Below are 27,333 nucleotides of genomic sequence, written 5' to 3' on the forward strand. Positions count from 1 at the left end.
CACAACACAGCACCATGCTCTCTGTAGGGAGCCTGAGGTGCACGATCAATGCGTCTCCTGGCTGCCTCCTGCACTTTGCTCTCAGCTTGGCACTGCTAAGGTAGGACTGCTACTTGTTTTGTGTTTAGAATAGGGCTGTCACGATATGACATTTTTACCTGACGATGTCGCTCAAATAATTGCGATTAAAGATTCAATTGTTTTTGTCGTTGACAATTAAAATTTCTGTTTGGCTTTTAGGCTTTGAAGTTGCACATGGCACCTAAATATACAAAGAAATGACAGGCATATTTGACAACTATCTACTTAAAAAAGAACATTGATAGTGGAAATACCCCTATTTCCAAAATGTTTTACTTAAAAAAATATATATATATATATGAACATTTTTCAACATGTAAACGATTATGACTATTATGAAAGATAATTGCGATTATGTCAAATAATTGTGATTAGACAGTTATGTATATATATGAAATCCACTTTGAGAACCACAGCCCAGCTGGCACACAACGTCCGTTGACGTTGATTTTTGGTTGGATTTAGGTCGCGACGTCAGCTAACCAAAATCCAACGTTGGACCAACGTCAACTTCCAACGTTGTATCAACGTATTAATTTGACGTCAATTGACGTTGATATTTGGTTGGTTTTAGGTTGTGTTGGTAACTGACCAATAACCAACGTCTGTTCAACGTATTATCCCAACGTCATCCTGACGTCGAATACTGACATTCTGTTGTCGGATTTTTGACCAAACCTCAATGTCTGCCCAACGTTATTATGACAACGTCCACACAACGTTGCAGTCTAACATCATCAGACGTTGATATTTGGTTGGTTTTAGGTTGTGTTGGTAACTAACCAATAACCAACGTCTGTTGAACGTATTATCCCAACGTCAGGTTGACGTCGAATACTGACATGCTGTTGTCGGATTTTTGAACAAACCTCAATGTCTGCCCAACGTTATTTTACTAACGTCCACACAACGTTGCAGTCTAACATCATCAGACGTTGACATTTGGTTGGTTTTAGGTTTTGTTGGTAACTAACCAATAACCAACGTCTGTTTAACCTATTAACCCAACGTCAGGTTGACGTCGAATACTGACATGCTGTTGTCGGATTTTTGACCAAACCTCAATGTCTGCCCAACGTTATTTTACTAACGTCCACATAACGTTGAAGTCTAACATCATCAGACGTTGATATTTGGTTGGTTTTAGGTTGTGTTGGTAACTAACCAATAACCAACGTCTGTTCACGTATTATCCCAACGTCATCTTGATGTCGAATACTGACATTCTGTTGTCGGATTTTTGGACAAACCTCAATGTCTGCCCAACGTTATTTTACTAACGTCCACACAACGTTGCAGTCTAACATCATCAGACGTTGACATTTGGTTGGTTTTAGGTTGCGTTGGTAACTAACCAATAACCAACGTCTGTTCAACCTATTATCCCAACATCATGTTGACGTCGAACACTGACATGCCCTTGTCGGATTTTTGACCAAACCTCAATGTCTGCCCAACGTTATTTTACTAACGTCCACATAACGTTGAAGTCTAACATCATTAGACATAGATATTTGGTTGGTTTTAGGTTGTGTTGGTAACTAACGAATAACCAACGTGTGTTCAACGTGTTTTCCCAACATCAGGCTGATGTTGAATCACTGACATGCTATTGTCGGATATTTGACTGAACCTCAGTGTCTGTCCAACGTTATTATAATAACGTCTACACAACATTGCAGTCTAACGTCATTAGACGTTGACATTTGGTTGGTTTTAGGTTGTGTTGGTAACTGACCAATAACCAACGTCTGTTCGACTTATTATCCCAGCGTCATCTTGACGTCGAATACTGACATGCTCTTGTCTGATATTTGACCAAACGTCAATGTCTGCCCAATGTTATTATGACAACGTCCACACAACGTTGCAGTCTAACATCATCAGACGTTGATATTTGGTTGGTTTTAGGTTGTGTTGGTAACTGACCAATAACCAACGTCTGTTCGACGTATTATCCCAACGTCAGGTTGACGTTGAATACTCAGATGCTGTTGTCGGTATTAGACCAAACCTCAATGTCTGCCCAACGTTATTTTACTAACGTCCACATAACGTTGAAGTCTAACATCATCAGACGTTGATATTTGGTTGGTTTTAGGTTGTGTTGGTAACTGACCAATAACCAACGTCTGTTCGACTTATTATTCCAGCGTCATCTTGACGTCGAATACTGACATGCTGTTGTCGGATTTTTGACCAAACATCAATGTCTGCCCAATGTTATTATGACAACGTCCACACAACGTTGCAGTCTAACATCATTAGACGTAGATATTTGGTTGGTTTTAGGTTGTGTTGGTAACTAACCAATAACCAACATCTGTTCAACGTATTATCCCAACGTCAGGTTGACGTCGAATACTGACATGCTGTTGTCGGATTTTTGACCAAACCTCAATGTCTGCCCAACGTTATTTTACTAACGTCCACACAACGTTGCAGTCTAACATCATCAGACGTTGACATTTGGTTGGTTTTAGGTTGCGTTGGTAACTAACCAATAACCAACGTCTGTTCAACCTATTATCCCAACATCATGTTGACGTCGAACACTGACATGCCCTTGTCGGATTTTTGACCAAACCTCAATGTCTGCCCAACGTTATTTTACTAACGTCCACATAACGTTGAAGTCTAACATCATTAGACATAGATATTTGGTTGGTTTTAGGTTGTGTTGGTAACTAACGAATAACCAACGTGTGTTCAACGTGTTTTCCCAACATCAGGCTGATGTTGAATCACTGACATGCTGTTGTCGGATATTTGACTGAACCTCAGTGTTATTTTAATAACGTCTACACAACATTGCAGTCTAACGTCATTAGACGTTGACATTTGGTTGGTTTTAGGTTGTGTTGGTAACTGACCAATAACCAACGTCTTGACGTCGAATACTGACATGCTCTTGTCTGATATTTGACCAAACGTCAATGTCTGCCCAATGTTATTATGACAACGTCCACACAACGTTGCAGTCTAACATCATCAGACGTTGATATTTGGTTGGTTTTAGGTTGTGTTGGTAACTGACCAATAACCAACGTCTGTTCGACGTATTATCCCAACATCAGGTTGACGTTGAATACTCAGATGCTGTTGTCGGTATTAGACCAAACCTCAATGTCTGCCCAACGTTATTTTACTAACGTCCACATAACGTTGAAGTCTAACATCATCGGACGTTGATATTTGGTTGGTTTTAGGTTGTGTTGGTAACTAACCAATAACCAACGTCTGTTCAACGTATAATCCCAACGTCAGGTTGATGTCGAATTCTGACATGCTCTTGTCGGATTTTTGACCAAACCTCAATGTCTGCCCAACGTTATCATGACAACGTCCACACAACGCTGCAGTCTAACATCATTAGACATAGATATTTGGTTGGTTTTAGGTTGTGTTGGTAACTAACCAATAACCAACGTCTGTTCAACGTATAATCCCAACGTCATATTGACGTCGAACAATGACATGCTCTTGTCGGATTTTTGACCAAACCTCAATGTCTGCCCAACGTTATCATGACAACGTCCACACAACGTTGCAGTCTAACATCATTAGACGTAGATATTTGGTTGGTTTTAGGTTGTGTTGGTAACTAACAAATAACCAACGTGTGTTCAACGTGTTTTCCCAACATCAGGCTGATGTTGAATCACTGACATGCTGTTGTCGGATATTCGACCAAACCTCAGTGTCTGCCCAACGGTATTATGACAACGTCCACACAACGTTGAAGTCTAACATCATCAGACGTTGATATTTGGTTGGTTTTAGGTTTTGTTGGTAACTGACCAATAACCAACGTCTGTTCAACGTATTATCCCAACGTCAGGTTGACTGCTTAACTTACAATGCTGTATGCATTGCAAAGGATTATGCTTTGCTGGGGATAAAAACAGAACATCTCTGGTTAAAGACCACATAAAGTATGCAGTTTAAGGGACAGTAAGGTGTCATTACAGTTAGGGACATCTGAATGTTTATGAAATTAAATTAATTTGGATCATAGCATTCATTGGACTATCAGTGTCTCTCTTGAATGTAATGGTAGTTACAGGTAAGCATGAGCATTCAGTTAATCTTGGATGTGAACAAGACCAGTATAACGGGGGAGTTTATTGGCATGGACATAGTGAACAAGGTATCTAGCAAGAATGTCAAAGTTCCTTGATAAGCAACCCCTGAGGACACTAGCCACTTCATTGGTCCAGCGTACCATTACATTGGCTCAACAAAAAACTAAAGATAGGCCGCAACAGTGCCAATTATAAATGAATGTGGGTTGTCCTTAAAGTCCAAGACCATTTCAATTTCAATGTTTTGAATCCTAAATAAGAGCTAGTGTATCTAATCTGAAATGACAGGAACTTAGAGGACAAGTAGGCCTATATTTCTTCAGTGGGGGTATAACAAAATGCATTGTGGCCTAAACTCGGGCGATAAAGAGAGAAAGACAGACAGACAGATAGGCACACCATGATGCTTATCTAACAGTACACAGCAGAATGCTGTGACAATGACCTCTGAATCTTGCCTAGAGTCCATGATTAAAGGCATATCATTCAGCCACAGAAGGGCTTACATAGGCTAGAAATGGCTAACTGTTAATGGAAAGGTCTTGACCTCAGCTGTAATAGGTCATTGTTGAACATCTATGGGACACCATCAAATGGGGTATACCCATTTAAAGATAAAAACAACATATCCCATAATATCTCCTGGCACAGGGATCATCAATGTCTGTACATTGACACATGTGGCGAGACTTGCCTTTGACCATGGTAGATTTTAGATTTTGTTTTTAAATAACAATGTTGTAATTTTGATCATGAGACTAAATTTCTGTCCCAGTCTCCAGGGTTTCTTCAGGATATGTATGACACTATATTCCACTAGTACAGTGGTTCTCAATTTATTTGTATTATTATTATTTTTAAGGACCCATAACTCTGAGAGTGTTTATGGGTCCATTTGGTTCCATACACTCTCAGAGTTACAGACCTGTAATGTTCGATTTGGACCGCATTCAAGGAACTTTGAGGTCCCTCTCAACCTGCTTTGAGAACCACTGTGCTAGTAGACATTTGAGACTGGCTCTTTGTGTGCTACTGGTAACATTATTGTCCACTCCATGGCAAAAATATCATTCAGACAAAAATGTCCACCGCAAGCCAGCCTGGGGTATCCACAGTTTAATACCGCATACTATTAACTATGAAGTTTATCAATGTAAAACATTATAGATGTGACATAGAACAAAGTGTACAAATCAGCCCAACATACACAACCCATTATGGACGGGAACCCCTGTTTTATCCCTCAGGCGTTTTTTTCTGAAAACTTAGGTCAGGCTTTAGAAGGTATCGACCTTATGTCTTAATGGTTTAAAAACAGTAAAGATATATGGAATGGCAACCTGATATTAACTGCATTTGTTCTCGAAGTGGGGTCCTTGAGGGAGTTCCAGGGGGTCCCCTGCTAAATGATAGTTAGGAATGAAATGGACCCTTATGGGTAACTCATAGAGTGTACAAATGGAACCAAAATGGACCCATTAACATTGATTTTACAATAAATTGGGGTCTCAGATAGAAATGCCATAAAATGGAGGTCCATACTTAGACTAATGCATGTCAAACTGGGGTTCTTGCAATTAAAATAGTTGAGAATCACTGCTTGACTCATCAAAATCTTCTCTAATGGAAATGTTTCTTCTTTGAAATGTTTGAGATCCACTACCATACTGTATTCCTCAATGCTTCAGAAGCTTAATATAAAACTATCCTGCTTGAAATGAGTATAATACAATAAAAACATCATCCTGACGTCAACCTGACGTTGGGATAATACGTTGAACAGACGTTGGTTATTGGTTAGTTACCAACACAACCTAAAACCAACCAAATATCAACGTCTGATGATGTTAGACTTCAACGTTATGTGGACGTTAGTAAAATAATGTTGGGCAGACATTGGTTATACAAGCAAATTATCATCTGTAATTAAATCTGATTAAAACACATTTTAATGCCTATCTTTTGGGATATTATAGTTTGGAGGAAACATATGAAAGATGAAGGGAGCCATCTTTGTAGTTACAGAGAGGAACACAATATATGTGTGTTTATGGAAAGCAGTTTGAAAATCAACTACACTGCCCACAATGCAATTGCAAATGCCTGATTGGCTGTGTGTCATGTGACTGTGATGTGGCCAGCTACCACTGGCTCTGCTGAGAGCACACCCCCACTTTGAATCCAAACAGCCCACAGCAGTTACATTTGTCACCAACAGCAAGCATTGAGAGCTGCTTGTCTAAAAGTGATTTAAGATAAAACTAAACTAAATAAAATCACTGTTGATTGTTGAACAGGAAGATAGGTTGCTGCCAGTCTATTTGTGGGATTAAATCTACATTATGGAGACTTTTTGCACACAGAGAAGGAGTTTTGGAGCAGGGAGATGACACAGGTATGTAAAGCTATTTTAATTGATTGCTTTTGCTTCCAGTACTTTTTACAACTTCACTATTTACAATTCATACTCCAGTGTTTTCAGCCCTTTTCATGTCAAGGACCCCAAAATCCAAAATGACTATTTGGCTGCAGACCCCTTTTAATATGTGACAGGAACCCTCATTCCTGTAAAAAAGTTTCCATTATATAATGTTTCCAAGGTCCATTATTTATTCAGCAGTTAAATAGTGTTATTGTGACAGTAATCATTGCTATTTATATAGTGTTTGTTTAGTAATGTTAGGTTGGTTCCAGCCTTCCAGGTGGTCCCCAGCTAAATGATGGGGAGTTGATAACCAAATGGACCCCTATAGATCTTTTAATTACTGTAAAATCAAACCAAATGTACAAGCTAAATTATTTTTTACACATGATTTGTATTCCTAAATTATTAGGTATGAGACTGAGAGGCTAAATCTCACTAAATGGTGGTCCATGGCTCAAATGCATAATTGACAAACACTGATTTTGTGCCATGGTTCTCAAAGTGGGAGTGGGAGCTAGAAGTGATTAACAGGAGTGTGTGTGTGTGTGTGTGTGTGTGTGTGTGTGTGTGTGTGTGTGTGTGTGTGTGTGTGTGTGTGTGTGTGTGTGTGTGTGTGTGTGTGGTACATGGCTCATTTGTAATGTATTTTGTAGTCTTTCAACTTTTGTTTTTCTTCTGTCAACAGAAAATTCCAACGTCGAAAAGAAAACCAGTCTATGCAATATGGTAGGTTAAGTCTCCTCTTACCACCCTTTAGCAAAGTCCTTTTTAATCCAGGAAATCCAGTAGTAATCCACAATAGGAAAATAAAAGGTATCTTCATCCTGTGGTATAATATCCAAGATCCAATATAGAATACAGCATGACTTTTGCATGAGACTTCTCCTTCTCTTCTTACCCTGTACTGCCAAAGCTGCACTTCACAGGTGTTACAAACACGTCTGAATGCCAATCTACTGCAGCCAATCACTGCAGGAACTAGTCAAGTACTAAATAATATACTGTACATGCTCATATTATGCAATGTGTTCTTGTAGATAATTTTGTGTCTAATGCAACATTGTTGTTTGATGGAGTATGATAAAATCTAACCTATTCATTTCCTTTTTCACTCTCTCTCTGTTACATGAGGTGTCTCTGTGGTGGTATGAGGTGATCCTGGGAGCTAAGCCAACCAGGTAATTTACTTAATTAATAATGATTTATTTGAACTGAGAAGCCATTTTACAGCCTCACATTGTGTGTGCTTGTAGATCAGCTATTTTTGTGACTTCGGTCCATTATATCTCCCCTTTAATGATTGAATGATTGCACTCTCCCACAGTAATAAGGAAAAGAAAAAACAACACATGTTGACCATTTTTACAAGCTCAGTGTAAGGGAAGCCCACAATGAGAGTAAATGCCAGCAGAACAATATTGCAAGCCATTTTGGCAAAACCTTGATCGGCGCTACCCACACGTTAGGTTGTGTAGCTCATGCCTCGAATGCCCGATGCTTACAAGCTGTACTTTGTTGTAAAGGTGACGAATCAATGATAAAAATGATATAAAACAATACAAATTGGTATTATTAAAGGGGAGATAATGGACCGAAGTCAAGTTTCCTTTCTTTTTGTGCTGATTTTATTTCCTTTCTCTCTGTGTCTCAGGTGCCGTACGTTGGGTGGCTGCTTGTTCTTGTGACGCAGTGTCCAGTCCTGTCTTATGTGGAAGCAAACATGTATGAACTAGTCACTAGTCTGTTTTCACTTCTCCCTCTCTCTCTCTCTCAGGTGTCTGCTGTGCTTGTCCCGCCTTTCCTTTGGGATAGACATGGTGGTTTCTACTCTTGGGAGATAACAACCAGGTAGTCTGATCATTGTTTTGTACTAAATAGCCAATCTACAAACTGTTGTGCGATGGAAAATTATAACGCTTTGATTGGGTGTCTAACCTCTCTTTCTCTCTCAGGTGGCGTGACGTGTCTGATAGTCCTTTCGGACCTGGTGCCAGTGGTTGACAGGATAGAGGATGGAGAGAGGAGCAACATCTCTGTGATGACCAAGCTTTTAAGACCTTGGTAGGCTTTATATGAGTCACAGTATAAAGTGCATGTTTCAACATGGAAGAAGAGGAGGTTCGCACACTGTTCCAGAGCTCCGGTAAATAGTTATTATTCTATCCTAATAAACTATTTACTGGAGCTCTGGAACAGTGTGTGAACCTCCTCCTTCCATGGTGTGTATATTATATATTCCTTGGTTCGGCACCTGTAAATCTTTGGAGATGTGCTTGCTTCCCTCTCTGCATGTTTCAACATACAATATGAATTAACCCTTGTGTGATGTGGTTTTCAGTGTCTGCATAATTATTTGTTTAATTATTCTAGGCGATGGCCTGTCTGCATGTTTTCATTTTTTCGCAGCTTAACCACTGGAACCCCCTCTTATGACAATGTCATGATATGTGAAAATTATGTGAAAATAAATAAATACAATTTTGCATGAATGTAGCTTATAGACCTGCTGTTGCTGAGCAGATTTGGTGTAGAGGGTTTAAAAAAGCGGACCACCCTGGGCCACCTGATCAACAAGGGATCAAGAGATTATATGCCATGTTTACAAAAGAACCTTACCCTACTATATTGTTCACAAAAATGTAATATGTTTTTCTTCAGGCTCTTCGGTAACCACATGAAGGGGGAAAAGGAAGGTGGCTTTGGAGAAGACTGATGTATTTTAGAGCAATACAAGGTAACTTCATGTTGACCAAGGACAGACAATTGGCACACACCAATCTGTAAATAATGTAATTGGGCAAAACATGTCCTTCCCTTTGATACAATGGCAAGTGTCTTTGATTTGGTGTCTAACCCAGGGGGTTTCAAACATTTTTGACTCGGGTCACCTCGCCCCTGTAAATAATATTTTAATCCACAGCACCCTTGAAGTACACTGTAAATATTTTGAATCTTACACCATTGGAGAAATATCAGTTTCCATTAGAACTGACTGAAAATAACTTTATACTTTATGTTTAACCACTTGAACCCCAGCATCCCTATTCTGGGAGGAAGGTTCACCAAAAATAGCCGATCTACAAGCTCACAGCGTGTCGTGACATGTTGTGAGCTTGTAGATCTGCTATTTTTGCAGAAGAGAGTTGGCCGTAGATGGAAAAATAACTCCTCACAAATCAGGTCAGTTTTACTTAGTGAACTGATATTGATGTAGTGATATTGATGATCAGATTATTCTGAGACACCCCTGGACTGGCATCAAGGCACCCTAGGGTGCAACAGCACCCACTTTAGGAAACCCTGGTCTAACCTATTTCCTTCTTTCTTCTCTCTCTCTTAGCTGGCGTGATGTGTCTGCTTGGGTCCAGTCGTTGAGAGGATGGAGAGAAGAAGCACCTCTGTGACCAAGCTTTTTAAGTAAGTAAGAAGTAATGCACAGCATAACACAGTATAAGGTTTGGGTGTTCAGTGGTTTTCAGTGTCTTACAATTTAATTCTTCTGGGTGAGGGCCTGCTTAACCAACTGAACTCTTGTTATTTTAAGGTTATGAGGGTGAACATGATGTGAAGTTTTCAAGTTTTTGTATGCATTGTGACCTTGTAGACACACCTGTAAATAATTTAATTTGCAAAACATGACAATGTGGTGGTGTAAGGTTATGACAGCATGTTACATATTTTGTATTCTCTTTTTCTACAGATGCCGTCATGACGTTCAACCCAGAAGCAGAGGACAACCTAAAGCAGCAGAGGCGGGAGACACAGGGGAACTGTCCATTTCAAGAGGGACACTATGGACTGATATAACTTGAATTAGTTCTGGTTGGACCTAAAACCTGGTAGCTCACTGGACATGCAGGCAAGAGGAGGCAGCGGGGGACACAAACGCATGCACTCAGAACTGATTGAACTGACACTGTGAATTCTGGGGGATCTTGGTAGTTCTGTTTGGACCTACAGTTTAATCTGGCAACTCACCGGAATACATTTTTTAAATTATTTTTTGTAGTTGTGAACTCACCAGAATATATTTTTTTAAATAATTTTTGTTGTTGTTGTGAACTCACTGGATTATATTTTTTAATTATTATATTTTTGTTGTGAACACACCGGAATATATTTTATTAATAATGTTGTTGTTGTTGTGGGACATATGCAAGTAAAAAGGAAACTGTCTGGAAGTTCTCTCTGAGGTAGGCTGTGCTATTATTTCATGTATTTCTTTATTTGTCCAGTGTTAAGGTAAAAAAAAGGTGAACTGTTATGTTCTTTTCTGGATCAAGCTTAATCAGACCTAGTGACTGCTGTGTGAGCTACCCTCTATTCACTATTCAGTACTTGAGACAATTTGGTGTCATACTGTCATATGTCTGGAAGTTCATGTAACTAAAATAACTTTTATCCAACGTTAGGAGACCAACCAAAATTCAATGTCAAGATAACATCAGATGCTTACATCAAATCAATGTTTGCCTTATGACGTCAATCCGATTTACTTTTCAACAAAAATACATTGGGAGTCTAACCTTTAATCAATGTCTACATGACATCAGAGATTGACATCAAACCAATGTTGGGTCATGACGTCAATCAAACTTAAAAACCCAACGTTGGGAGTCTAACCTTTAATCAACGTCTACATAACATTAGAGATTGACATCAAACAAATGTTATGTTATGACGTCAATCAAACTTTGATTTTCAACCAAAATACAACCGGTATCCAACGTTGGAAGTCTAACCTTTAATCAACGTCTAAGTAACATCAGTGATTGACATTAAATCAACGTTAGTTTAAGACGTCAAACCAACATCAGGTTATGACATCAAACCAACATCGGGTTATGTCGTCTAACCAACGTTAGGTTATGACGTCAGACAAACTTTCTTTTTCAACATCCAACGTTGGGAGTCTAACCTTTAATCAACGTTTACGTAACATCAGAGATTAACATTAAATCAACATTAGTTTAAGATGTCAAACCAACATCAGGTTATGACGTCTAACCAACGTTAGGTCATGATGTCAGACAAACTTTCATTCACAACGAAAATACAACTGGTATCCAACGTTGGGAGTCTAACCTTTAATCAATGTCTATATAACATCAGAGATTAACGTTAAATCGACGTTAGTTTAAGATGTCAAACCAACATCAGGTTACGATGTCTAACCAACGTTAGGTTATGACGTCAGACAAACTTTCATTTACAACCAAAATACAACTGGTATCCAACATTGGGAGTCTAACCTTTAATCAACGTCTATGTAACATCAGAGATTAACGTTAAATCGACGTTAGTTTAAGATGTCAAACCAACATCAGGTTACGACGTCAAAGCAACATCAGGTTCTGACGTCTAACCAACGTTAGGTTAGGACGTCAGACAAACTTTCATTTACAACCAAAATACAACTGGTATCCAACGTTGGGAGTCTAACCTTTAATCAACGTCTATGTAACATCAGAGATTAACGTTGAATCGACGTTAGTTTAAGATGTCAAACCAACATCAGGTTACGACGTCAAAGCAACATCAGGTTCTGACGTCTAACCAACGTTAGGTTAGGACGTCAGACAAACTTTCATTTACAACCAAAATCCAATGGTCATCCAACGTTGGAGTACAACGTTGTCCCAACGTTGTACTGACGTCGTGTGCCAGCTGGGAGCCTTATACCCTGTGCGGTTTATTACTTATTCGCGATGCATTATTAACAAAAACAGAACAATACCGTAACTTTAGACTGGCACAGTAAGATGTCAGGTACTTTCCATGAATCTGTATGGTCGGTAGCTTATAAATAAATGCATAAATGCATGTAAATGATGTGTTTTTTCTTTGGTGTAACAGTTTGAGTCAAGTTGCCATAACCCCAGCCAGCAGCCAGGGGGCCAGAGTCACCGTCCAGCCAGTGGACTGTGTCCTGTCAGACTGGAGCGCGTGGTCACGCTGTGACATCTGTCAGAAGAAGAGGGTGAGTGGGGCCAGGGGCGTCACACCAAATTCTGGGCCCTGGGTACAAGGATTCACTGTGGGCCCCCCATGAATGTTAACTATTGAAAAATAGCAGATATACAAGCTCACAGCGCGGCACCGAGTGCCGCGCTGCGAGCTTGCAGATCTGCTATTTTTGAAAAGTTGTGAAAATGTGTGAAAATCTTTGAATATATGTATTTTTTAAGCGAACATTTCTAAATAAAATTTTGCTTCTGGGGGTCCCTGGAACTAAATATTTTGAGATCGGGGTCCGTGGCCAAATACATATCATCTTGGGGGTCCTTGACATAGGTTTCTTGCACACATTTTCAAGATTTTTCAAAAATAGCAGATCTACAAGCTCGCAGCGCGGCACTCGGTGCCGCGCTGAGACAAAGTTATTAGGGCCCCTCCACCTTGGGCCCCAGTAACTCAGTCCCACTTTCCTACCCCTTGTGACGCCCCTGAGTGAGGCCACGAGTCACTGTGAAACCCATAGAGGACCACTTCACCCATTTTTAAGTATCTTCATATACTATCTAATGTTCCTGATAATTTTTTTCTACTCTTTAGGAATGTTCATTTTTTTACATTTGAAATGATATATAAATCTTTACGCGAGAACGATGGCTTCCGTTATAGCAGTGGTTCTCAACCTGTGGGTCGGGGACCACCCAGGGGGGTCCCCAAATTATTTTGGGGGAGGTCCCCAGATGATTAACATAATGTGCAACATTGTTTTCTCACACAACAGTAAACAAACCAACATAACGTTTAAGTGTATAAAGGGTATGTGCACATTTCAAAAGTGTCAATTTAAGGACTTTTTAACTCATTTAACGCTGATCCCGAGTATACTCGTGAAAAATACTCGAGTATTTAGAGTGCCGATCCCGAGTATACTCGCGTAAAATACTGTATATAGAGTAACGCTGGCACCCTTACTCCAGGGCTCCACTGGCTGCGTCGCGTTGCTCTGCGTCTTGACGGCGTCATTGACGCAGACACGTTGCCGTCCGACTGGCTCCACTGAACGTGAATGTGTTGATATTTCAATCAAAGATCATAGGATATTCGCATTATCAACTGTAGTGTTATATAAGCCTAATTATAATAATTTATGCTGTGTAAAGTGCCGGAAAAAAATAGCAGATATACAAGCTCACAACAAGTCGAGTGCATGAATCTGTCATCATGATGTTGTGACTGTGTCTGAGCTTGTAGATTGGCTATTTTCGGTACACCAGTCCAGCGCAGCCACGATAATGTATAGCCTAAAAATCTGTGTTCAGACTCAGTCACTCACTGCTGGCCTGTTTTTAGGAGGAAGAATTTAGAAAGTTGTTGCCTGTTGTGAACTTGTGATTAGCCTATATCAAGTGGGAAGACCACTGTAATTACATAAAAAAATATGCGAGGAATTTTGGGACATCTAGTCACCCTTGTGAATGACGTGAATGGATCCAACAGCAGAAAGGCACGTACGGTATATACATTTAATATGCAATGCAATTACATTTAATCATAATTTATACATGACTGGACGTTGTGGACGCCGTCAAAAAATTGAACCGGGGCAATTTTTTAGTTTGGACGCCGGCACCGGAGCGTCCGACGTTGACGTTACCGTCGGCAGTGGAGCTCCCTTCATTGATTAAAACGGGAGCGTTCCCAACGTTGACGTTGACGCGACGCTCGACGCGGTCGGTGGAGCCGGGGGGTTACCCTACGGTCCGTTGGAAAGTCCTGGCGCGATTGGACTCGCCGATTCATCATCATCACGGATTCACGTGCACAAAATAGTAATCCCTTAACATGGAGGCCGACGGTGGATCTCATCTTTAATGTCCATTTTCTCCAAACAACACTTTTAAAGCCAAGGATGGCATTAGATTCTCGCTACAATAACGTAATAACAAAGGCAACGATCGGCCATTACAGCAACGGCATGGGGTGACGATCGCTTCCGTTGAATGACGTCATGGCGTCAAACCGGAAATGTTTACGGAATGGACTTCTGGCCTTCAAAATAAGAAACTGGCCGCGGATGGAGCCTGCGAGAGGCACGCTGGACATTTAACCCGTTCATGTCTGGAGCACTAAATGGGTTTTACCTCAAAAATGACAAATTAAACATTGGCCAAATTGTCAAATATTAGAGGCAGAAATTGTGAAAATAGACGATCTAAATGTAGATCGTCTATTTTCACAATAGAACCATGTTATACAAAATGTAATGCCTCAACTCTTAGTGCCCGTCAGGGTGGGGGGTCCTCAGGTCGCGGCCCGAAAAGGTTGAGAACCACTGTGTTATAGCGCGCCAACTTTCCAGGAATAGAAAGCCTGCAGTTTCCATAAGCTTGCATTCCCCATGATGATGTCAATGGTAGGCCTCCTCTGAGACACAGACTGAGTAGACGAAAATCATGCCATATTAATATGAGCATTAGTGAGGAGCTATTATATGAAGATAGTTGTTGTTGAAAATGGGTGAAGTCTTCCTTTAACCCACCAAGACCTGAGGCCGATTCTACAGTTTTCTGGCGTATTTGGCCGCAGACCCCCATCTCAAAATGGTTTCAGGGAAAAAAATTATTGGGTTTTCAATTTGTGGCACCACAAAATGGCTGCTACTGCTTGTAGTATTGGACTGAGTGCTTAAAAAAAGAAAAAGAATTCACATGCATACCTCAAATTGGTATGCATGTGAAACAAGGGACCAATGTCGACTTGTTAACTGGTCAACTGAGCACTGATTTAAGGCAAACAATTCAGCCGCCGTGCTGGTGCAGCAGCAGAGCACATAGGAAAGGGACACGTCTTCAGTATAGTCTGCCATTCATATATTTGCCCCCCGTGGCCCATAGCGGTACCAGCGCTGCATTTCAATGAGGCCAGACGTGGCTGTTGGCACCGCTTTCTGCTGATGCACACCGACCAAAACGCCCTGCCGCCGTGTCTAATCCAGTTTAGACCCAGCGAGATCAAACCAACCTCGACGTGACAACGTCAAGACGCTCCCGCTAATGTAATTTAGCTTGTCGTGATTTCCTGAACTGTACTTCACACACCCAGCATCCAGCAGGAAAAAGGGAAAGGTTGTGCCAGGGGAGCGGTTAACCTATGTCCGCCAATCTGTCTAGTCTGCCTGTCTGATCTTTGTCCCTGGATACCCCCCCTCCATTCCCACACAGTATCGCCACGCTAAACTGATCAAGCCATCTCAGTTCGGAGGGGAGCCGTGCAATATTTATGGCCGCGAAGAAGAGGCCTGCGCCATTCCAGCCCAGTATACCTGTAACAGTGTTCCGCTGTGTGAGGGCTTCCTATGCACGACAGGTACATCCTGGGTAAACTTACTGTATATACCAGAAATAGACAATTCCCAATAGCCTAGCAGTGGTTCGTGCCCATGCCTTTTGTGTGGATGGTCGTGGGTTTGAACCCTGCCTGAGGTTGACCTCAGCAAGGCCATGCGGTCGCAACGGGTTCCTTACACAAATTCAAAGGGTTTCAGGTTTGAGTCAAGTCTCCTGCAGCAAGTGCGTTTGAAGCCTGCCATCCTGACGGATGATATACGGTACAGTACCAGAAATATACTAGTGACATCTTTGGGGATTTTTGTTTTGGGCTTTTTTATGCCTTTATTGGATAGGAGAGAGAGGGGGGGATGAGGAGTGACATGCGGCAAAGCTCCTCCCTGCATAAACTGCTCTTCTCCACACTGCCACTCTGCAAATACTGCAAAAAAACTACATTTTATCTTCATGTGCTTAAATGTTTATTAGCTTGTTGGCTTGAGGGAGAACAAACAGTTTACCATTTGAGATCTGTGGGAAGCACTCTTGTATCCTCAAGATGTGTCTCCCATGGGGCGAACACCAAAACGTTCAGCTTGTCAGCTACGGGGGCTGCCCCCAGCCAAGAGAGATGGAGTACTGAATGTATACTTTGAAGAGCTCACATAAACACTTTTGCAACCCAAGTGCTTCTCCCCAAACTAAAAATTTCACCCTTTGAAAAAAGAAAAAAGGAACATCTGCTCTGAGCACAACGGTTTAACAGCATCAGATCTAATTATGGGCACTTGAGTCCAAAATTGAAAGCGATTTTACAGACAGTTTAGTATTTGATAATGAACTTGAACTTGTTTCCCTGCACTCGCATGTATCAAATTAGGCCTAGAATTATTGAATGCTTTAGCTATTGAAAAATAGCAGATCTACAAGCTCACAGCGCGGCACCGAGTGCCGCGCTGCGAGCTTGTAGATCTGCTATTTTTTTTTTAAGTCGTGAAAATGTGTGCAAATCTTTGAATATATGTATTTTCAAAGCGAACGTTTGCAACTCAAATTTTGCTTCTGGGTGGTCCCTGGAACTAGATTCAAAAGACACTATAGAATCGGGTCAAAATTCTAATTTTCACGATTTTTCAAAAATAGCAGATCTACAAGCTCGCTGTGAGCTTGTATATCTGCTATTTTTCAATAGTTAAATCATAAAATAATGCTACACAATAATGTGTACCCGTTCTAAATGGGTTAAATAAACTGCTCAATTAATAAGCACTGTTTGCAGTGGTGGTGGTTTTTACTTGGCGGTAAGTAGAACTTAAGTATCAATAGTGCAATGTACAAATTCCCCCCTCACTGTCACCCCATGCCTGGTCCTCTGTTGGTCTGCAGGCCGCTGTATTCCCAGACACCTGCGGTGCAACGGGGAGGACGAATGCGGGGACATGTCAGACGAGACGGGCTGCGTCGGTCCCGTCCACAAGGCCTGCAGGCAGGAGGCCGAGGAGTACTGGGGCATCGAGAACCTGGCCAAAGGGTGAGGGAGTCACCTTTTTATATTGAAACGCAGATGGTCGCTGACTCACTGTCGGGTGGAAACGTAACTTTTACAGTATGTCCAAAACTTTTACTTTTGAAATACAAGAAAATAAAAATGACCTCTGTTCGAATGGATCCATGAAGTTATTATTTGGTCACAAGCTGTTTCAAAAGGCGTAGTTCACCCCCAAATTACATTTTTTCTATCGATTACTCACCACATGGAGACGATAGCGACTTTAAGCTTGATGATTTTCAGGACGGCAACGCCAGGCGGACTACGACTGCTATGACTTAATCGCCGTAGCGATCAAAATGGTTAAGCAAAGCCTCGGCGGCGACGGGTTCCCACCCCTTTCACTGAACGCTTTGGTTCCCATGGCGACACGTACACGCAGCAGACGGAGTAGGCGCTACGTGGGAAGGGAGCTAGTGCCGTAGTAGAGACGGCGACGGCAGGTTTATCTATCGAGCGCGGATCATTTCCGGTTACCGTTGTCATCTGCCGTTGCCGTAGCGTTGCTTAAGGTCGCTATTGATTCCGGATGGAGACTGCATTTACCCCCATTGATTCCGGATGGAGTCTCCATCCTTAAAGGGGAAGACCACCCATTTTCAATATTGAACTATGTCATTAATATACCTTAGAGGAGTGGTGTGGAAATAGAAAAGAAGTTCCCCCCCTTCTGTGTTGCCTAGAACTGGAAGATTGATTTTGGGGTTTGTATTGTAAAGTACAACTTGATGACATCACATCGTTGTACTTTACAATACAAACCCCAAAATCAGTCTTCCAGTTCTACTCAACACAAAAGGGGGGAACCTTTTTTTCTATTTCCACACCTCTCCTCTAAGTTATATTAATGACATAGTTCAATATTGAAAATGGGTGGTCTTCCCCTTTAATCAATGGGGGTACATACATGTATTATAATCAAATTATTGTCTTAGGAATGCAACAAAAACATTCTTAATTCTTAATTGAACTTGGGGTGAGTAATCGTAATTGATGGAAAAAGTCATTTTGGGGGTGAACTAAACTACTAATAACTTACTGTGAAACCCTCCGTTTTAGAATCAACGTGTTGAACGGTCACTTGGAGGGCGTGGTGCTGGACAACAGATACTACGCTGGCAGCTGCCTGCCTCAGTACATACAGGGCGCCCGCTTCAGGAAGCCGTACAACTTACAAGAGTACACTATGCAGGTGACAATGGCTGACCATTTATTTGTTTTTGCAGGACGAGTATTCTGCTCTACAAAGCCAATGTGCGGATCTACGTTTTTGGACGTTTTTGGGGGGGTAAACAGTTACCTCAAGAACAGATATACAATTAAAGTAATATCACTTATCTGCCATTAATGCAAATAAGTCATCCCACCTGTATCCCACTCTTCCACAGACCAAAGGCTCGTATGATTTCACCATGCACTTCTTCAACTCTTCCTCTGCTTACCTGGACTACAGCAGTAACACATACACCAGTGAGACCTCATTCTCCTTCGGCTTTGCCGTCCCTGGCATAGCTGAATTAGGTTTCAGCTACAACGACAAAACCTATGAGAAGACAGTCAAGAAGATCAGGCGTGCCTCTTCAAAGGTGAGGCTCCTGTTTTTCACTGCCTCCCTGTAGTAGCTCTGAGGACACCCTAGGGCAGGGGTTTTCAAAGTGGGTGACGGGGCACCCTGGGGTGCCGCAACGGCAGTCCAGGGGTGCCGCGAGATAATTTGATAATATTTGGAATTTATCTGGACACTTGAAAAAAATATTTAGTATCTCAGTTCTAAGCAAAATGGCTATTATCTCAACGTTTTCCTCGCAACATAATCACTAAAATATGGTCACTGTCGGGGGCAGAAACCTCGCATCTCCAAGTTTCAAATGTGTACTTCTTTTGGTAAAGCAAAGCCCTGCTTCATCACGCAAGACCGTCGCACAAAACTAGTGAAAACAGCCGATCTACAAGCACACAACGCCTCGCAATGCGAGGCGTTGTGTGCTTGTAGATCTGCTGTTTTCACTATTTTAGTACATTTTATAGATGATAAATACAAAACGAACAGTTTTGGACATACAAGGTTTCCACCCGACAACGATGATATGCTATAAATATAAGGTGCTGGGAGTGAAAATGATAATGTAGGGGTGCCTCGGATTAAAAAAATATTCATGGGGTGCCCTGAGACAAAAATGTTTGGGAACCCCTGCCCTAGGGGTCCCGGACCCCCTGTTGAAGACCCCTGGATTATACCACTTCTAGCACTAAATAGTAAATCAAAAATAAATAATAATAATAGGAACTCTGAATCCTGTGCAGTTACGTCCCAGACAGTCCATCATTGTAATCCTCTATAATCTTCAAAGACCAACAGCTTTGTGTCGGCCAAAGCGGAGCTGGAGCTGGCCCAGTATGTGTTGAAGCCAGGGGACCTGGTGCTGCACCCTGAGTTCCTCCGGCGCCTGCGCGCCCTGCCCTCCCACTACGTGTACGGGGAGTACAGGCAGCTCTACAGGGACTACGGCACGCACTACGTCACCGAGGCCGCGCTGGGCGGCAGCTACCAGTTCACCATCGTCCTGGACAAGGAGAGGCTGGAGAATTCAGGTGACCGCGGCACTAAGCCAGTGTTTCTCAAACTTTCAAGGTCTCCCCTTAACTCTGACAGTGTACAAATGGAACCAAATGGACCCGTTCGGGTCCATTTGGTTCCATTTTTACGCTGTCAGAGTTACAGACTTGTATGGGTCAATTTAGACCCCCATAAAGGATCCCACTTTGAGAACCACTGCGCTAAGCTATTTTGTGTCAAGGAGGACCTCTCCAAATTGAATAGGCCGCGGACCACCGGTTTTGTGCTATGGGGAAGGGAAGATTTGTGTTCAAGAAATAAACAAAATATTCAACATTTTCCAATTCTTTCAACATAAAAAAATTATTATCAAGGATAGAAGATGTACAGTACAAGCTACAGCATGCCACTAAGTGACGTCCTGTGAGCGTGTATATCTGCAATTTTCTTTTTAAATATTAGCCAAAGTATAAAGTGGTTAAAATGATGGTTAAAATGATTGTGACGCTATATTAGCTAATTTGGGCTGGGGACCCCCTGGAACCCCCTCAAGGACCCCTGGGGGTCTGTGGACACCACACTGAGAAACACATCTTCAACAGATGCAGTTGTAAATGTTGTTCTCTTTCCCCAGATTACTCATTGGAGGACTACAAGGAATGCATCCAGATGGGTCTTAAGGTCGGAGCAAACATAGATGGCGTTTATGTGTCGGTGGGGTATGAAGTCGGAGGCTGTGATGCCTTGCTCAACGAGATGGGGGGTGAGAGCAGCAAAATATAGCTGTGGTCCTCTGTCAACTTGCGATTTTATAACACTTTATAATCTGTTGTCAATAAAACGTATTTGACAAAATAATGATATAGCTGTGGTATCTCCAAGTTTCAAATGTGTATTCGTAAAGTAAAGCCCTGCTTCATCATACAAGACGGTCGCACAAAAATAGTGAAAACAGCAGATCTAGCACACAACGCCTCGCGGTGTGAGGCGTTGTAGATCGGCTATTTTCACAATTTTCAATCATTTTTAAAATGATAAATACAAAAAGAACGGTTTTGGACATACAAGGTTTCCACCCGACAGCGACGATATTCCCCGTAACTTTTTGTGTTTTGCCGTTAATTAACGCCCTGCATGATAATAGACTACAGCGTCACACAAAAGCATCAAAAGTAGCAGATCCACAAGCTGCTACTTTTGCTACTTTTGAATTCTGAAAAGTGACTGTAATCATCGACTGTATGCATTGATATGAATAGAATACCCTGATAATAAAGATAATTTAGTTTACTCTGGCAGGTGGAAGCCACTCGCTTTATATTTGTAAAACTGCCTCTTTTCATCTCTGTGTCTCTCTGTGTCTCTCTCCCTCCCTCAGAGGATACGGTGCATGGCAGCATGGTGGAGGACTTCATTGCCACCGTGAGGGGGGGCAGCAGTGAGTCCATTGCCGGACTGATTTCCAAGAATCTTCCCACCCCACAGCTGATGACACTGTGGGGCGAAGGCGTCCGCTTTAACCCTGCTTTCATTCGCAGAACAGTGAGGACCTCAATCCTTCTGTCTGTCTGTCTGTCTGTCTGTGCACTTACGGTGTGATTGTGTGCACTTGATACGTCAGAGGAAAATGTGAAAATCAATCTCATTGAAACATTTATGTTTACACCTCCCAGGATGGTACTTGTATTAGAATAGATGCCCTTTACTCCTGAGCTGATCCAGTTTGACGGACCAAGACCAATTGATTGACTGATTGAAGACTTTAGAGGTTTGCATATAGGAAAGGGTACAGTTTCATGACAGTACGGTTCTAGTACAAGGTCAACTAAAAGGATACCCCAAAAAAGCTTTTGGGCTTGTTTCAAATGGTGTCCTTTTTATCTCTGACAGACAAATAAAACATAGTGCTAGCAGAAAATATATATTAAAAAAAAAACAGTTGTAAAACAAAATGTAAAATGAATGGTATTTATAATAGAAAGGTCCGAGTAGCAGCCGCTTGGCTTTTCAGTGCTGTTTTATAGGAAGGTCGGGATTTACATTTCTTTAAGGCCTTTGGTAGGGCGTTCCACATTTTTGCAGCATAGCAGGAGAACGAATCTGACCCTTTCTTTGAGCCAAATCTGGGTTGGGCGTGATTTGTGGAGCTACCTCTGGTGTTGTAATTGTGAACATCCTTGACATTTAGGAAGTAGTTTGTCAGGTACATGGGTATATCTTGGTGGTGTAGTGTATCTTGTACACCAGGCCCATTGCAAGATGCTATACTCTGTCAGTTACCATGAGCCACCCCATGCTTAGCGGTAATCACTCCTAGAAATGCAACCAAATCCATTTTTGATTCATAGCCTTAGTCGTACAATAATAATAATACTAAATGTTATTTGTAACGCACTTCATATTTGAAACAAATCTCAAAGTGCTACATTCAAATGGAGAATAAATTAAGCAAAAGCAAAGCAAAGCCAACAAAAATATTAATAAAAAGGACTAAAATGGTACAAAACAGTTAAAATCAGAAAAATTAGGAACAGTGCACACCTATTATACACAGCTCAGGTAAGATTTAACACATTTAGGCCTAGAATTATTGAATGCTTTAACTATTGAAAAATAGCAGATATACAAGCTCACAGCTTTCTGTATCTGCTATTTTTCAGTAGTTAAAGCATAAAATAATAATACACCATAATGTGTACCCGTTCTGAATGGGCTAAAAGAACATTGTGATCATTAAGTACACAAACCGTTATGCGTCTCCCCAATCAGACTCGGCCGCTGTATGAGCTGGTGGTCCCCAGAGACTTCTCCAGCGCCGACACCCTGAAGAGGAACCTGAAGAGAGCTCTGTCAGAGCACCTGCAGGAGGTCAGCCCCTGCCGCTGCGCTCCCTGTCTCAACAACGGAGTCGCCGTTCTGAAAGGTAAAGATAGTTTGATAATTTGATAATATTTCGAATTTATTTGGACACAAAAAAATGTAGTATCATTTTAAACTTGAAGTACAAAGTTATTTTCAGTCAGTTTTAACCAAAATGGCTATTATCTCAACGTTTTCCTCGCAACATAATCACTAAAATATCGTCGCTGTTGGGCAGAAAACTTGTATCTCCAAGTTTCAAATGTGTACGTCTTTTGGTAAAGCAAAGCCCTGCTTCATCATACAAGACCGTCGCACAAAACTAGTGAAAACAGTCGATCTACACGCACACAACGCCTCGCATCGCGAGGCGTTGTGTCCTTGTAGATCTGCTGTTTTCACTAGTTTAGTAAATTTTTTAGATGATAAATACAAAACGAACGGTTTTGGACAGGTTTCCCCCCGACAACGACGATATGCTATAAATATAAGGTGCTGTGAGTGAAAATTCTAATGTAGGGGTGCCTCGGATAAAAAAGTAATATTTATGGGGTGCCCTGAGACAAAGAACTTTGGGAACCACTGTTTTAGGGCACTTCTTATTCTGCAATTTGAGCCACAGACCACCATTTGGTGAGATGTAGCCTCTCTCAGACCCCAAAGGTTTGAACATTTTGTTATCGTTGGATGAGATTTTGTCCACAATTCCATGCTGTATTGATGCTGGTACCATAGGAGAGATAACAGGCAAACGTTGACCAAAATAAAAAATAAAATCTACATTCTCAAATTGTGTAGACTTCTTGTAAATTAAGTAATGCAGATGTTACAATGATGTAACTCTTGAGAGCGTAAAATGAAACCAAATGGAACCATAAAAGGGTCCATTTGGTTTCATTTTATAAGGGATCTATAAGGGATTTTTATGAGGGATCTATGAGGGTACATTTGGTTACCAGGGTTACCATCATGTAGCTGGGGACCATCTGGAACTACCTCAAGGGCCAAGGCCCACTGGTGGTCCCCGGACCGCTGGTTGAGAAGAACCACTGTTTTAGGGCAGCGGTTCCCAACCTGTGGGCCATGATGATATTGCAATTGGGACCCCAAATAATGACCATATAGTCCCGGGTTTCCAGAAGGTGGCAAACTTGTTTCCTGGATCATTAAAACACTAGTATTGTGGAAACTAGAAGTTGAGGCAAGGCTACTTCCTCTGAGAAGCGGAGCCCTAGTGTACATTAATAATAAACCAGGAGTTTCCAGTACAGAGGAGGTCAGAGCGAGGTTACTCCAAACATGTCATCATCAAGCTCCACTCGGAGCTGGTTGGTTGGTTTTCAAATGTTATTTTATGCTAGTCAGTGTGGCACCAGCGCAGGTCTGCACTGAGCAGTGTTCACATCCTCTTCATAGTTTGATATTTCCATCAGCAACAGTAACCTTCATTTTTACCCAGACAGAGAAACTATTTGACCGGCTAGTGCATCAAGGCCTATTTACTGCTTGTCGAGAATAATTTTGTAGTTAATATCTATTCCTTTGAATTGTCTATTAAATATGGGTTTCTCTTTCTTTCTTGCTAGTACTAATTCACTTAGGAAATGTTTCATAATGTTTCTTATCATCACTTGGAATCAGACTGTGATGATATGTTATGAGTCGCTGATAATCATTGATATGATTATATATCACGTCCTCTCCCGTCTTAGGCACCAGGTGTGACTGCATTTGTCCGACAGGCTACTCCGGGAAGAGCTGTGAGGTCACTAAGAGACGAAAAGGTTAGGCTTTAAGAAACATCCTAAAATATGATTATATAAACTTGGTTATATTACATATAGGCCTATATATACTGTATGTAATTTATCTTCAGATGAAGTATGCCCGAATATTGTTTCCGGAATTAATCTCAGGGATAGTTCACCCCAAAATGACCTTTTTCCTATTGATGACTCACCCCATGGAGACTTGAATTCATTGGATTTATTTTAGTTTTTGTCATATTTCTAAGCCTATAATTTGAGGAGACTCTTTGTGTCTCCATAGGGAACAAAGCAGGCTCTTTGTGTCTCCATAGGGAAAAATATTCAACCCAAAATCCATAAACGTTGTCAAATCACGGTGTTGCGCAAAAACAGACGGTCTAAAAGCTCTCAACACGTCAAGGCGATGTGTGGTGAGCTTGTAGATCTCCTATTTTATGCTATTGGTGAAAATGTTTTTTTTTTTTTTGCACATTTTATGGGACACCGGGTTGGAATTCAATACACAGAATAACAATACCAAGCAACTGTAAAAAACATTATTTCAATGGTAGTGGATGGAGAGAAAGGATTTTTGTCCAACAGAGACAAGACAGAGCAACCAATTGGTGCGAAGAGGGGTGGGACTATGGGCGGGACTTGACAAAGGGTCAATTGGTTAAGGGGGCGTCAATTGGGTATGGCAGGGGTATGCAGTTGCCATACCCTGGGTCCAGGGGGGAAGATAAAAGTTAGTTCTAAATATGAATCCATGAATGTCTCTTTGTCTATCTGTGCGGGTTATTATGTTGTTAAATTACAGTAAAATAACTACAAATGCAAAATTTAACAAAATGGTCACTTTAACAAGGTAGTATAATAATTATATTATAGGTATATATAATTATATATTATATGTACTTCTTCTTAAAATAAATGTATCATGCCTGTTGCTAAGGTATGGCAACATGACTGGTGTCTTGCACGCGCGCCTTCGCGCGCGTTCAAGACACCAGTCATGTTGCCATACCTTAGCTTTTTCTGAACTGACGCCACTGTAAGAAATGACTCAACCTTTCCCCACTACCAGATCTCTCCATCCAGGGCAGCTGGAGCTGCTGGGGGGCGTGGTCGGCGTGCAGCAGCGGCTCCAAGACAAGGAGCCGGCGTTGTGACAACCCGGCACCGAGCAACGGAGGCCTAGCATGCAGGGGACTGACGCAAGAATCTACTGAATGCTTCTAACTCAAGGGTCTTCAACATGGGGTCTGGGACCCCTAGCTAGGGGGTCCTCAGAGTTACTATAGGGGGTCCTCCAAATCTTTGAGTGAGGGGTCCCTGCTTCATCTATTTCTCAATTTTTCTTATTTCTCATCTTTTCTTGGCCTGACAACGTTGAAAAGAGCCCTCTTCTATAACCCATTAAGACCCGAGGCCCATGTCCTCTAACAGTTTTCTGAAAAACATATGTTGCTAATGCTATTCACCTTATTCTTGGCCCTTCTCCAGGGTGGCGCCATTTTGCCCTTTTCGGCTGCTTAATTCAATAACTGTTCACTTCCTCCCTAGTGGGCTACAGGTGTAATCAAAGATTGTTAATTAAGGAAGATACACCATCCTGGTTTGAGCCACTAGAGACGATATGGTACACCAATCCTACAAATGGTCTCCTAAAGTGTTCACGATTTATTAAAAATAGCTAGCTGATCTACAAGCTTCTAGCGTGGCATGAAGCGATGCGTCATGAGATTGTATATCTGCTATTTTTGAATAGCCAAAGTATAAAATAATGGTTAAAGTGCTTAAAATGTAAAGTTACACTCAACTGGTTAACAATCATAAACATTATGCTCGTCAACCTTGAAAAAAAAAGTGCTTTCCTTGAGCAGTGTTGCATTGGTGATTCAATGTTCGGGTGGACGGGTCATTTACTGACGTCACGCACATGTCGCTTAACAACTGTTCTACAGGAGTTAAAGGGGAGAACCACCCATTTTCAACATTGAACTATGATTTGGGGGTTTGGCTTGCAAAGTACACCGTGATGATCACGGTGTACTTTGCAAGCAAAACCCCAAAATCAATCCTCCAGTTCTAGGCAACACAGAAGGGCGGGGGGACCTTTTTCTCATTTCCACATAACAACTCAAAGGTATATTAATGACATATAGTTTAATGTTGAAAATGGGTGGTTCTAACAGGTCTATTGATATTTATACAGGTTCGTCCCTTTGTTAAATCACCCCGCTGTGACACTACAGTGTCTGTAAACGTTGACGAGGTGTGAACCTTGGGGTTGTTTTACTTGGATGCATGTCTGTGCGCGTGCGCCTGCTGAAAAAGATTCGGGGCGGCGTGTACACGCGTGACACGACCAATGCAACACTGTCCTTCAGAGTATAGCAGATCGATTTGTGGTGTTTTTTCCTTTTCACCTTTTGAGCTTTATGGAGGAAGAAAATGTTGATTTGTCTGTTTACACAAACAGAACAAGAGTAAAGTACACTAGTTGTACTGTACAAGGGCAAGCCTGTGAGTGTGTTTCAGTTCACAGCTTCCCCGGGGCTGGGTGCTGTCCTGATTTCCCCTTTTATCCAAATGTTGTGTGGAGGAGGTTAATATTATTAACCTTCACATGAGGGGGCATCCGCTAGTATCTAAAGATACATTTAACGCAACTCTGTGGTTGAGAAGCATGACACACAACAATAAAGTCTGCACCAATTCATTTATTCCTGCTCTTAATCCTTT

The 27,333-nt window shown here is 41.5% G+C and overlaps 1 protein-coding gene and 1 long non-coding RNA gene across 2 annotated transcripts; both read left to right on the top strand.

The window, feature by feature from the left end:
- Window positions 1-27,314, top strand: c8b (complement component 8, beta polypeptide). Its single transcript, XM_080726445.1, has 12 exons — window positions 1-100; window positions 12,448-12,571; window positions 15,768-15,912; window positions 17,259-17,403; window positions 18,481-18,613; window positions 18,810-19,007; window positions 19,773-20,013; window positions 20,613-20,741; window positions 21,357-21,520; window positions 22,748-22,901; window positions 24,550-24,621; window positions 25,673-27,314. The coding sequence occupies exons 1-12, from the start codon at window positions 15-17 to the stop codon at window positions 25,825-25,827; spliced, it is 1,746 nt and encodes a 581-aa protein (XP_080582571.1). The 5' UTR covers window positions 1-14; the 3' UTR covers window positions 25,828-27,314.
- Window positions 6,366-11,687, top strand: LOC308285530. The gene is made up of 7 exons (XR_013962068.1): window positions 6,366-6,561; window positions 7,277-7,769; window positions 8,366-8,439; window positions 8,544-8,652; window positions 9,250-9,325; window positions 9,932-10,008; window positions 10,292-11,687. It is a non-coding gene; the product is annotated as an uncharacterized lncRNA (long non-coding RNA).
- Window positions 27,315-27,333: the final 19 nt, after the last annotated feature.

The sequence above is a fragment of the Nannobrachium achirus genome (genome assembly GCF_963921795.1).
Source record: "Nannobrachium achirus genome assembly, chromosome: 5".
NCBI classification, from domain to species: Eukaryota; Metazoa; Chordata; class Actinopteri; order Myctophiformes; family Myctophidae; genus Nannobrachium; species Nannobrachium achirus.

Bases quoted from the DNA above. Each gene is read 5' to 3' on its own strand.
- c8b (XM_080726445.1), top strand. From the start codon at position 15: ATGCTCTCTGTAGGGAGCCTGAGGTGCACGATCAATGCGTCTCCTGGC. The intron at 15,913-17,258 runs GTACATCCTGGG...GTTGGTCTGCAG, and splicing joins GGGCTTCCTATGCACGACAG to GCCGCTGTATTCCCAGACAC. The intron at 20,742-21,356 runs GTGAGAGCAGCA...TCCCTCCCTCAG, and splicing joins CTTGCTCAACGAGATGGGGG to AGGATACGGTGCATGGCAGC.